We start from the raw sequence: 12,916 nt of genomic DNA on the forward strand, positions 1-12,916 counted from the left end.
TTTGTTCTTCACTAGGAAGAAGGTGTTATTGACACCATTTTCTAAGAAGAGTGTTGGTGGAAGTTTCACATCTCTCTATTTTAGGCTTTGTATCATTCTTGGGTATTTTTGATAAGTATGTCCGTGATCTGAGTGATCGGTCTTACTGTGCAGCTCCAGACTTGGGTCCAAAGCCGTTTCCAGCTAACTAAGCTATAGAAGGGTATCTGGATCTTCAGGTTAGCAACTCAAAAGTGGCTGGACATATTAGCCATGTGGCTTCTTTGCATGTCATTGGCTCCAGGAAGTGGCATGCCTTAAGCATGCTAGCTCAAAGTGCCTCCTGGCTCGGACAGACTCTTGATCAGCCACCTGATCTTCCTTTTTTCTGATTTGAGAAGAAGGCTATTAAGTTTTTAGTGCAAGTTTAAAACCAGTCACAGCTGTCACTAGAGCTAGTGCTTGAGTGCCTGGTACCTCTGACTCTGCCTGCCCTAAAAACAGAGAGGACGGGGTTCCTGGTAGCTCTGACTGTAACAGGGTAATGGATAATGATTTTAATTAGTAAATTGCCATTTTTTTTAGTTTAATTTTTCTTAAAATAAATTTTTTGCATTGTGAACACCCCCAAAGAGTGAGTTTTGGAGCAGCAAACAACTACATCTTACTTGCATAAGTCATCCTGTTTGGATCTGCTGGGATGACTTGTGTAAATAAGGTGAACATGAGTCAATGCTGAAGGTTTCATTTGTGCTCATAGAAACAATGAGATCCAAATTGGGCTAGCCTAAATCCCTTGGTTGCAGGCTCCCATGCCAGGATGAGATTAGTACATAAGCAGGTAAAAAGGCCTTGAGGAATTTTATTATTTGAAACCATATTTTCAGTTGCTGGCTTTGCTTTCTGGCTGAAAGCAACATCTGAGGGGTGGGGTGGGGTGCCTTTGCTTCTGCTGTCCCCATTGGAATTGGACCCAGGGATGCATGAGTCACATCATGGTAGATGGGTTGTTACCATGAATGAATTCTGCTTCTCAAAAGCTGCTCTTGTTTTCGGGTTGTGGATGGTTCCTTGGATGGATCTTCACATCTTCAGGAGCCGGTGGAAGTGTTGGGGAAGACACTATCATTCGAGTGGCGAATTGGCTTTTTGTGTTATCACCCTTCATGGTACTGAAAGTATTTCTACATAAAATAATACCCTGTGCCTTTTTCTTTGATCTTGCTCCCAGTCTCCGACTAATGCCAACGTGTGTGATGCATTCTTCTCTGTTAGCATTTTATACACACCGACTCTTCTTCCCCCAGTGGAAACTTGTTGTTCCCCTGCCTTATCCACTGGAGGGTGAGGGAGAAGAGTCACTTATCTATGATATACTTCAGGGTGACACCTGAGACTGGAGGCCTGATGCAGTACTGGTAGAACCAAGGTCTTCAGATCCTGCCTTCAGCCACACAGTGAAGCTGGGTTCTGATGCCTGCAAATACAGCGTGAAATTGCATCATCAAAATAAGGCCTCTGGTTTAAGAAATTACAACACACTTCAACAAAGGGTTATTACAGATATGTAAAGTGTGTTTGGTGTGGAGGGGGAGTAATTCTCTAAGCATTTTATTTGTTTTAAAAGGGGTGACACTGTCAACCTGTTTAGGCCTCAGAATTTACCTTCTGTAGCATGATCTGAGGATGGCACAAATAGTAAAAATAGTAATAATAAAAAGTGGCTCTTCTGTCACCTAAACAACAGAAGGGAAATGAGTGTCAAGTTATCTTGTCCTCTGTGGATGTTGAATGAGACCTAACTTTTGCTAAAAGGTAAATTTTTGAAGCTTAAATAGATTCTCTTTAAGGCTAAATATCAGGTCTGACATTCTTTCCTTAACTCAACCCCCATTGTGCCTAGATTTTTCAGACGAGATGGAGCGCACACTGTTTGCTGTTTGGAGACCCCTACAATATCGACGCGGTGAGTTAAGGATGGATTGTCAAACCAGGAGTTTCATCCTGAAATCTAAATTTCCTTGCTTTTGTACATGTCTCTTAGACTCTTAAAGTCTTAAGTTTTATAATAATGTAAATGGTGATAGTAATAAAGGTAACAGTTCTCAAAGTAACTCTTACTTAGACATCTCTCTAAAGTATTGTAACGTGTGTTTTAATTATTTTTAGAAGCGAGTATGGGCTAGCAAAATCATCATGGGTTTCAGAATGTGTACACTGCAGATTTAAACACATACACTTCCATGATGTGCCTCCTTTAGTGAGAATTCAAGGCATTCTCTTAAATTCAAACAATTGACTCCTTTTAGACTATTTTGGAACTGCAGGTGGTTTTGGAAGTTTGTCTTGGTTGTCATAGGTGAAGTCCTACTCTCAGGACTCTTAATGACACAAATCTTCCAGACCCAAGTGGGGCTAAGATCTAGGCTTTTTGTCATAGATGGTGTTGAGTGTTATGTATGGATTGAGGAAACTTCCAAAACACTGGCTAGGTCAACTGCATGTAGCTTGTGTATTTAACATAATGTGGTGAGGATGTTCATAAGAAATAACTAACCCAATAGAATGACCTACAACTTGCAGGTTGTAATGATACTACATGTTTGTTTTCATGATGCTGGTTGTTCTATTGGTGGTAAAAACTCTGTTAAATGACAGTAGGCTAGCCAAAAAAATTCTGGATTTTTTTTTTTCCTTTTTGGGCATTAGTTTCCCTAGTTGTACACAGTTGCAGACTTCTGACTGCTGCACCCAGGGTTATTGGGCACAGTCCTGTCCTTCGGAGAAGTCTGGCATAACTATCCTATAGAGAGCTTCCAGTTAATGACTCTGTGGGTTGGGAGTCAAAGACAGCTGGTGTGATAGAATCTGTTAAGGAAGGCATTCGAACCTTTGTGGGGTCAAAACACAGGCCCAGCAGCCAGTCTTTGAAAAAAGATGGGAAATGCAAGTTGCATTGGTTTTTTTTTCTTTTTTTTAAATGACATTTTTGCAAGGTATCTGAGCAGATATGTTACTGGGATAGTTGCCTCTGCTTTAGTTGGAGGGGGATTGGAATTTGTTTTAACTTCCCCTCTTCCTGGTGCATGACTGGGGGGTGGGGTGGGGAAATGAAAGAAAGAAAAAGAAAGGAGAAAATGTAATTTCACTCTCCTTCTTTTTTCTTTTTCCTTGCTCCTTCCTTGTGTAGAAACTTCCAAGTGTCAAGCTGCTTAAAACCGAGAAACTTTCCCCAAAGTTAGATGGCTTTAGTTACATGCAATACAAATGCTGCCCATGTACAAGTAGCTGGCATTACCTAGATACTGGTGTGGAAGGCTCTACTTGGATATCTCATGGTTCTTTATTGCCTTCCTGTTCTTGCTTAACTTTGCTGGATTTTCCCTTGTCAGTGCTTTGCTGGTGATTCAGTGTTCATGAGAAGGGAAGCCTGAGGCTAAATCCTGAAGTGCAAGAGGGCTATCCTTTGTCTGTACAGTGGAGTTGGAAACTAAAGCTGATTTTGACACCCAGTGTGTTCGGTTGATCTTGGGTAGGAGCAGTCTGGGACCAATCTTAAGCCTCATTTAATTAAGAACAACTTCTACAGACAGGGCTTTTCTGAACTGGCTGCAAGGTCTCCCTAGGGGCTGCTGTTTTAGGCAGAAACATGTATGAGGGAGAGGAGCATGGAGGTTTATCTAATGGAGTACCCATCCCCAAGATAAGTCTGCGTTCCAGTCTTCGCTTCACTTTCCTGGACTGTGGCTGCACTTTTCCTGGCATGGAGAGCCTACCCATTACTAAAAGCATGCGTGTTTTGGGTGTCTGCCTCTGGCAGTGTGAGTTAAGCTGTGTTAAGACTAGAGTGCAGTGCTCTGTAAGGTGCAGTCAGTATCCAGTTACTGCTCAGTCCTACAACAAGGAGTTTGTCTGGATTTCAAAGCACTCGGTATTTGGTTAACCTGTAACTTTGCTTCAAAAGGAGCTGGGCCATTCCTCACTTGAGTCCGTTCCTCACGTGAGCTGCTGGAATGGAGGAAGGTAGTTTTGGCGACTGAGCTCCAAATTGCATTTGCAGTTGGCCAAATGAAAATTTAATGCTCATGAGCCAGTTGGCGAGCAGTGGTCACCAAGTTGCCAACTGGCATAATAGGACCAAAACCTAATGTGAGATTGAATTGAGCCAGGTCTCGTGTGGACAGACTGTTTTGAAAAGAAAACGTGGTAAACACTTTGTTACCAGGATGTGAGAGCTCTGGAACATGGGGACTCTTCAAACTGTTTGCCCATTGCTAGATAGAAATAGTGGGTTTTTTTGTAGTTAAAGATAAGTCTTAAAAAATTAGCTTCAATTTTAGCTGAAAACCAACGCTGTTTTTCAAAAAGCTCTGATGAGACAAACTGGAACGTGATGACTTCCAGAACAGTTGCAAGAGCTTTTTAAAGCTTCTTTTGGTTTCATTAGCACTAAAGGAGGGCTGTTAAACAGCTGCCACACTTTGGGTTGAAGGCATTTGCACCTCTGGATAAATGAGCATGGTCTGTATAGGCAGCCTGATGGTTTTTTGGGAACAGTGGTGCTGAGTAAATGTCAAACTAGAAATTAAACCTGAGATTGCTGTTCATAGCATAGCTGCATCAATGGGAATAAGCCTGTTCTTATGCCTCTGTGGTCACACAAATGTTGAGATGCTTGTGTTCATCATAAATCCATCACTGGGATTTTGCTTCAATAGCTGTGAAAAAAATAAAATTCTGGTTTGCACAGCTAGCTGCCTTATGCTATGAAATATTACTGTTTCAGATTAGCTATTGCAAACTGAATAGCTAGATTTTTTTTTTTTTTACAATCCGTCTTACAAGTATTATAGTGTCTCTATATTATTGATATTGCATGCCTTCTGCTACAGCTGTTTTTTGGGGAAGTGGGGTTGGGGTTTTTTGACAGTCTAGTCCAAGTATGACCCTTGCACCTACTGTGCAGGCATGGCTTTTTAAACTCCAAGGATCTGAGATGGGAGAGCACAAGTAATTGGTCAACTGACATACAAAATGCACAAATGGTCTTGGAATGGTAACTTTGGCAGTAGCTCTTGAATACTTATTTCGTAATTATCATTACTTAATTCTTGTGTTATACAGGTCCTAGGGCTTTCCTTTTACCTGATGGTATATGTATGTATGGGTTTTCTGCTTAAGTCTAGGAATCCTGGTTACAGTGCTGAATAGCATTCAGAATCTTTTTACTCAGGTTTACGCTATGGTTTTCAAAACGATTTTTTTCTTTTCCCCAACCCACAAGCCCTGATAACTACCTGGACCAGGAATGGGCAGCTGTCCCATCCAAGCTGCGCTGGCACTGGAATGGATGGGGTAGTGGTCTGCTGCCTCTCTCCTCCCTACGCGTGCCTGTAAAACATAAAGAGTGCATTTTAAGCTCAATGCTCAGGGAAAAGGAGTCTGTCATTCTTCCCAAGATGTTGTGGTGACACTGTGTACCTGTTGTAACCTACCTGTCCCCTCCTCACAAAAAGGAGTCTAGAAGCTGACTGTAAACCCAGCACAGTTGCAGGTTTATAAATGGCTTGATTCAATAGTATTGAAGTAAATACGTGTCTTTCTAGTGACTTCAGTGCCTATTGGACTGGGCCCTAAACAGCATGTGTGAAGGCTTCTTAGCAGGAAAAGGTTCCTTTGGTTTTCACTGGCTTGTTGGCAGCCAAGAGCAGAACCTGCTCTGATACTGTACTGGATTTCCAGAGCAGTATTCATGTGTTGCTTGGAAAACCAACCTCAGCACAGGCCAACTTGTAAAAATGCACTTGTTGGTCATGACTTGAACCTTTTATGTGACATCCTTTGTCTGTCAAGGCTGTAAATACCATGGCAATCTGGGCAAAATCATGGTATTACTTCTATCTATCTATTTAGGCTTCTTAGAAATAAGAATTTGACAGACCTGTGAGCAAGTCTTTCTTAAGAGTAAGTCCGGACAGATAGAGCTAATGACTAGGGCTAGCAAATGAATATAGCCCAGGACATGATAGCTAAGAAAATTAACAGTTTATATACCTCTAACTGCTTTTAGGCAGAACTTTTAGGCATCTTCCACACTCGTAAATATTGCAAGGAGTGCTCATATTTCATAGTTTCATAGATGTTAGGGGCTGGAAGGGACCTTACAGTTATTGGGTCCAGCTCCCCTGTGCTTGGGCAGGAAAGACTACTGCCACATAGAGTGAGCATCTTAATATATTCCTTAGATATTCATGGAAACTCTTTTTAAAGATTCAGTTCTGCATTTAGAATAGCAACTTGACTGTTGCTAGGAATACTGTGTTCAGAGATGAATTCTCTAGAAATAAGGGAAGGCATTTGGAGTAGGAGTGCTGAAACTAGTAGGCCTGTGTGAAGCGGCTAGCATTCGCTTTGGATTTGGCTGATTCGGGGGACAGCGATTCGATTTGGTGATTCGAATCACTCTCCTGAATCTGATTCGGAGATTTGGCTGCTGCTGAATCGGCCGAATCACCTAGGTTCATCCTCCCCCAGCCTGGCAATGGCTGCCTCACCCACCCCAGCTCTTGGCTCTTTGTGGGGGGGAAAAAAAGCCCCAGCTCACCAGGTGCTGCTGGATGTGTGTGTGTGTGTGGGGGTGGGATTCCTGTTGCCCCCAACTGCCCCATGCTGTATGGGGGGCTCTGCATGAGCCCCCTGACCCCCCCCACCCCAATCCCCCCATGGTTGCCCTGCTCGAGCCAGCTCCGGCCCTTTCAGAAAAAAAACAAAACTGAGAAAAGCCCTGCACTCACCATTCTTGCCAGTGGGGGGCAATCCTTGCTGCCCCCACCATGCCACCCTGGGGGGGGAGGGCGCTCTGCATGAGCCCCCTTCCCACCCTGAGGCCACTGCAGGAGCAGTGAGTCCCTGGGCTCTTCTCCATTTCCCACCCCCGCCTTTAAAGGGCTGGAGCTGGCCCAGGCAGGGCACCCATGGTGAGGGTTGGTGGGGGCTCATGCAGAGCCCTCCCATGCACTGGGGATTTCCCCTCTGCCCAGTAGCACCCAGTGGGCACCGTGGCTCTTCTTTAAAGGGCTGGGAGCTGGGGCAGCAGGGCACCTGGGTTGGGGGGGTTGGCAGAAGTGCCCCCACCATGGTCCCCTCCCCTTGCCCCTCCTCCTCCTCTGCCCCTAGTACTTACATGCTTGGAGTTGCATGGGAGCTGCAGCCACAAGGGACTGCCCAAATCATCAAAATTCTGAATCTTTTTCTGAAGATTTGGAGAGCTTTGAATTGATTCAGACCTTTTAATTGGTCCCCTGATTTGATTCGGATTTGGAGATTTGGTCACTGAATCGGGCCAAATCTCCTCCAAATCCAATCGCCACCCGAAGCTTCACGTAGCCCTGCTGAATAGTATTGCAACGGTCATGACAGGTGATTGACTTGCCCTCTGCCATCGTGATGCATACTTGAATGACAGGCCATGGAAGCTTCATGTCTCTTTCTCATCTCGACTCTGCCATTTCCTGCACCTACAGTGGCAGCACTGCGCAATAAGCCAGCCTCACTTGAAAGTCCAAATCAAAATTTAGCTAATCCACTAAATCTTGGTATCAGTTGACTTTATTTATATTCTATTGCACTTTCTCTAGGCAGTGCCTGAAATGCTAAAATTGACAAACTGCAAATTGAGCCCATGTCAGATCCTTAAATATCTTTTGAAGTGTTATCCCTGCAAAGTTCTTTGGATATCTTGATATTTATGGCAGTATCTCCCTTGGAACCTGAATAAATTCTTGGTCTCCAAGTTACCGAATGCCATCACTTTAAGTATGCATTGAATAAAGTTATACAATTTCCTCCCTGTCAAACACTGTTCAGACTGAAAGTCTTGTAAATGTTCCATTTTAAATAGGGGGAAAAGCCTGTAGTATTAATTGTTGCATATGAGCCAACAATATTTTTTCATGGATCTGTTTTAAAATGTTCTGCCTTTAACTTCATTAGGGTATCCCCCTGTCTCTTATCGCAGAGGGTGGAGAATAGTGCTGCAGTGCCCTTCTCAGTTTCTTTATTTTTACCTCTCTCCTGTATGTATTCTGGTAGGCTGCTGGGCTCTTATTCATTGTTTTGCATGGCAACTTGATGATTTTATACTTAAGATCTTTGTGCCTAGCTTTCCCCCCTCCTCTCCCCACCCCATACCAACTCAGATTTGTTATTAAAAACACCTTTTTATTTTTATACTTGCAATGACGCATCTTCTTTTTGCAGGAAAACAAAAAAGAACAAACAGAAAAGTAAGTATTTGTTTTATTCATAGTCATAGTATTTAGTATATGATGCAAGATGCTCAGCTGCCATAGCTCTCACTTGCACAGGCATATGATAATTGGGTGTTGAGGATCCTAACTAAGCTTCTGGAAGGTCAGCTCTCTATCTTGGATTCTTCCTAGCATGGGGGTGTCTTGGTATGCCAGGGTCAGGCCCTCTGTAAATTTTTAAATTAAGGCAGTGCCTACACAAACAGTTCTGAAATTTAGTGTTTTTCTTTCTGTGATTAAGTAAAACTGATGGATGTTGAGGATTTTATCCCCAGTGGAGCACCTGGGAGGTGGAATATAGTAAGGCTGCTCAAGCATATCTCCAGGGGAACATGTTATACTGCAACCTGTAGTGTTTCTTTGCCTGCATTTTAGGGTAGCATATGTAGCAGGCAATCAATTTCAACATGTATATCTGCATCTAAAACTGGAAGCTAAAACTTCCCTATGTTGTTCATAATCAGGGTGGACAAAAATTGACTATTTTTTTTTTAGAAATAAAAATACAAATCAAATTTTAAAAAAATTAAATCAGATTTTTTTTTAAATTTTAGTAATTTTTAAAATATTTTTTGTTTTAAATTGCTTTTTGCTTAACCTTATAAAGATAGCTTTAGTTTAAACTATGTTAAACTTTGATACGGTATCCCACCCCATACTGGTGAACAAGTTAAGGGGCTGTGACTTGGATGACTGCACAGTCCGGTGGGTGGAGAATTGGCTGGAGGGTCGCACCCAGAGAGTCGTGGTGGATGGGTCGGTTTCGACTTGGAGGGGTGTGGGCAGTGGGGTCCCGCAGGGCTCGGTCCTTGGACCGATACTCTTTAATGTCTTCATCAGCAGCGACTTGGATGAGGGAGTGAAATGTACTCTGTCCAAGTTTGCAGATGACACTAAGCTATGGGGCGAAGTGGACACGCCGGAGGGCAGGGAGCAGCTGCAAGCAGACCTGGACAGGTTAGACAAGTGGGCAGAAAACAACAGAATGCAGTTCAACAAGGAGAAATGCAAAGTGCTGCATCTAGGGAGGAAAAATGTCCAGCACACCTACAGCCTAGGAAATGACCTGCTGGGTGGCACGGAGGTGGAAAGGGATCTTGGAGTCCTAGTGGACTCCAAGATGAACATGAGTCGGCAGTGTGACGAAACCATCAGAAAAGCCAATGGCACTTTATCGTGCATCAGCAGATGCATGACAAATAGGTCCAAGGAGGTGATACTTCCCCTCTATCGGGCGCTGGTCAGACCGCAGCTGGAGTACTGTGTGCAATTCTGGGCGCCGCACTTCACGAAGGATGCGGATAATCTGGAGAGGGTCCAGAGAAGGGCCACTCGTATGGTTAAGGGCCTGCGGGCCAAGCCCTACGAGGAGAGACTAGAGAAACTGGACCTTTTCAGCCTCCGCAAGAGAAGGTTGAGAGGCGACCTGGTGGCTGCCTATAAGTTCATCAGGGGGGCACGGAAGGGAATTGGTGAGTATTTATTCACCAAGGCGCCCCTGGGGGTTACAAGAAATAATGGCCACAAGCTAGAAGAGAGCAGATTTAGATTGGATATTAGGAGGAACTTCTTCACAGTTCGAGTGGCCACGGTCTGGAACGGGCTCCCAAGGGAGGTGGTGCTCTCCCCTACCCTGGGGGTCTTCAAGCGAAGGCTAGATGTGTATCTAGCTGGGGTAATGTAGGCCCAGCACTCTTTCCTGCTTATGCAGGGGGTCGGACTCGATGATCTATTGAGGTCCCTTCCGACCCTAGGATCTATGAATCTATGATATCATCATGGATTAGGGATTATAACTTCTAATTGTATGCTATTTGAGATTATATATTTTATGTAACCTTTTTAGAAAAGTTCTATAAATGGGTCACAACAGGCCAGGGGCTACATTAGGTGCCCAATCTTACAGAGTTCCCAGAAGCTTCTATAGATTGATAAAGATTAAATAAAACCATTCTGCCCAGTGGGACTCAGTGCTCAGTCTAGAAGATCCCAATAAGCATCTCTGTGATGCTTAGTTTCAGCTCTCAAACTGGATGTGTGTCTCCAGAGATCACATCCTCATTAACAGCAGTATTTGGGGATGAGAGAACAGACTTGATTACTAGTGCTGTGCAAAATTTTACTGCCAGTTTTTTACTCGTTTCGTGGTTGAAAAGGCAAAATTGAAATGAAATGGATATGGTCGAAACAGCCTTGAAACAAAATGAGGCAAGTTGAAATGTGTTGACCCTGTTTTGACATTTTGCCCATAGGCTATTTTAACCTCCCCCACTATAGCCTATAATTTTGTCATTTCTGGCCTGACTTTGATGAAACCTGCAGGAATGGTAGCCCCTTCTGAGGGTATGAAGCCTGCCATGTTTAAAGGAAATAGGTGCAGGGTGTTTGGGGAAACAGCACCTGAAAGTCATGAAAGCAAAACTCCATGTTGCATGTATGTGTTAAGCCACAGTGGGGTCAAAACTGCAGGCACGCTAGCCCCTGCTGGGGCCACAAAGCCTGCCAAGTTTCAAGGAGATAGGTGCAACAGTTTGGGGGAAACTGCACCTCAAGCTGTGGACAAGCAAAACTTGTGCCATTGGTGACGGTGTGTGTCAAGGAGATGGGTGCAGGGGGCGTTCTGGGGCCCTGCATCCCTAGCTGCCGATAGGCAAAACTCGTGACTTTCATAGATTTCATAGACATTGGGGCTGGAAGGGACCTCGGGAGATCGAGTCCAGCTCCCTGCCCAAAGGGCAGGAAGTCATCTGGGGTCATAGGATCCCAGCAAGATAAGCATCCAATTTACTCTTGAAGGTGTTCAATGTAGGTGCTTGAACCACCTCCGCTGGCAGACTGTCCCAGACCTTGGGGGCTCGGACAGGAAAGAAATTCTTCTTTACGTCCAGCCTGAAACGGTCTTGCAGGAGTTTGTGACCGTTCGACCTCATCATCCCTTTGGGGCGCTCTGGTGAACAAACGTTCCCCCAGATCCTGGTGGTCACCCCTGATAAACTTATAGGTGGCCGTGAGGTCACCCCTGAGCCTGCGCTTTTCCAGGCTAAAGAGTCCCGTGGCTCTCAGCCTGTCATCGTAAGATCTGTTTTCCTGACCGCTGATCATGCGCGTGGCTCTCCTCTGGACTCTCTCAAGCTTCTCCACATCCTTTCTGAATTGTGGAGCCCAAAACTGGATGCAGTACTCCAGCTGCGGCCTCCCCAAGGCCGAGTACAAGGGGAGAATGACGTCCCGGGATTTGCTCGAGAAGCATCTATGGATGCAAGCCAGCGTTTTGGTCGCTTTACTAGCCGCAGCATCGCATTGGAGGCTCACGTTCATCTTGTGGTCAATGATGACCCCCAAGTCTCTTTCTTCTGTAGTGCTATCCAACGTAGCACTGCCAAGCCTATAAGGATGCTGCAGGTTTTTCCTCCCAAGGTGGAGAACCTTGCATTTTTCGGTGTTAAACACCATCAGGTTCTCGTCCGCCCATTTGCTGAGCCTGTCCAGGTCAGCCTGGATCACCCGCCTATCTTCTGGCGTGGATGCTTTGCCCCAAAGTTTGGTGTCATCTTGGGTGCTTGTGCAACTGACTGTCTCTGTCTCGGGGCAGAGGGGGGTGAAAACAATAGGCCTGCTAGCCCCTGCTGTGGCCACAATGTTGGCTACAAAGGACCAACTCGCAGGATCATCGTAATTATAGTTTATTAAATGGATGCAGAAGTCAGATCATAAACCTTGAGGCTGACACCAGTCGTACAAACTTGCAGTAGCTAGTTATGAACACTAAGCACTGATGTCAAGATATAGCTATCCCCAAGTGCTGGAGTCCACTGTCGATGGCCAGTCGAGGCTTCTTTCAGTCTGTTGTTGCTTCAGAAGGAAGTAGCCAGCTGGTCCTTCTGGCTGGACTGGCAGTGTGCTGGTAAGGTCAAAGAGGGCACCATTGGGGGTCATTTTTCGCTGCCTTTCATCCCTCTCTGGCAGACTCTGACTCCCCAGTTCTTGGGCTTACCCAGTCCAGGGGTCATTGACCTCGTGGGATGTCCCCCTTGGTGGCTGCTGGATGACAGCTGTCAGCCCCGGGGGTCATGCCTGCGAGTATGTGTAGTCTTGGGAGTTTGTTGATGAATTTTGATTAATTCACTGCTGTGTTGAATAGGGTTCTGGGATCGGTTGATTGGGGTGGGGGGGAATTCAGTCCCAAGAGTCAGTTTCATTAGTTCAAACTGGGGCTTTTGTATCTTTTTAACTGTGAAGTTTGAAGGCTCTGTATTGATTCTTTCCTTTCTTAGCCTGTGGTTTAAACCTTGCTCATTAATTTGTTACCATAGCTAGCTACTGTGTTACACAATGAATCTGTGATTCACTCAGGGACGACTGTAACACAGTAGCTAGTTACGATAATGAGTTAATAAGCAAGGATTAACACACAGGAAATGACTAAGGAGAGGAAAGAAACAATACAGAGCCTTCAAACTTCACAGTTAAGGGTACAGAAGCTCTGGTTTGAACTAATGGATGCTGGAAATCAGCTCTTGGGACTGAATACCCCCTGATCAACAGCTCCCAGAGCCCTATTCATCATGGCAGTGAGTTAATCAAAATTCATCAACAGACTCCCAAAACTGCACATACTCGTGGACATG

The 12,916-nt window shown here is 44.8% G+C and overlaps 1 protein-coding gene across 4 annotated transcripts in view; it reads left to right on the forward strand.

Moving 5' to 3' along the window:
• The window catches only part of MORF4L1 (mortality factor 4 like 1), a 41,689-nt gene that overhangs the window by 11,304 nt on the left and 17,469 nt on the right, over positions 1-12,916 (forward strand). For 2 of the 4 annotated variants that reach the window (XM_090028955.1, XM_090028956.1), the window contains exons 6-7: positions 1,883-1,945; positions 8,239-8,264. In XM_090028955.1, coding sequence (XP_089885081.1) covers positions 1,883-1,945; positions 8,239-8,264 — 89 coding nt within the window. The remainder of the gene's footprint in view (positions 1-1,882; positions 1,946-8,238; positions 8,265-12,916) is intronic. The other 2 variants (XM_090028957.1, XM_090028959.1) reach the window with 1 other exon arrangement.

Source organism: Crocodylus siamensis, chromosome 15, assembly GCF_052110815.1.
Source record: "Crocodylus siamensis isolate JL-2025a chromosome 15, ASM5211081v1, whole genome shotgun sequence".
NCBI lineage: Eukaryota > Metazoa > Chordata > Crocodylia > Crocodylidae > Crocodylus > Crocodylus siamensis.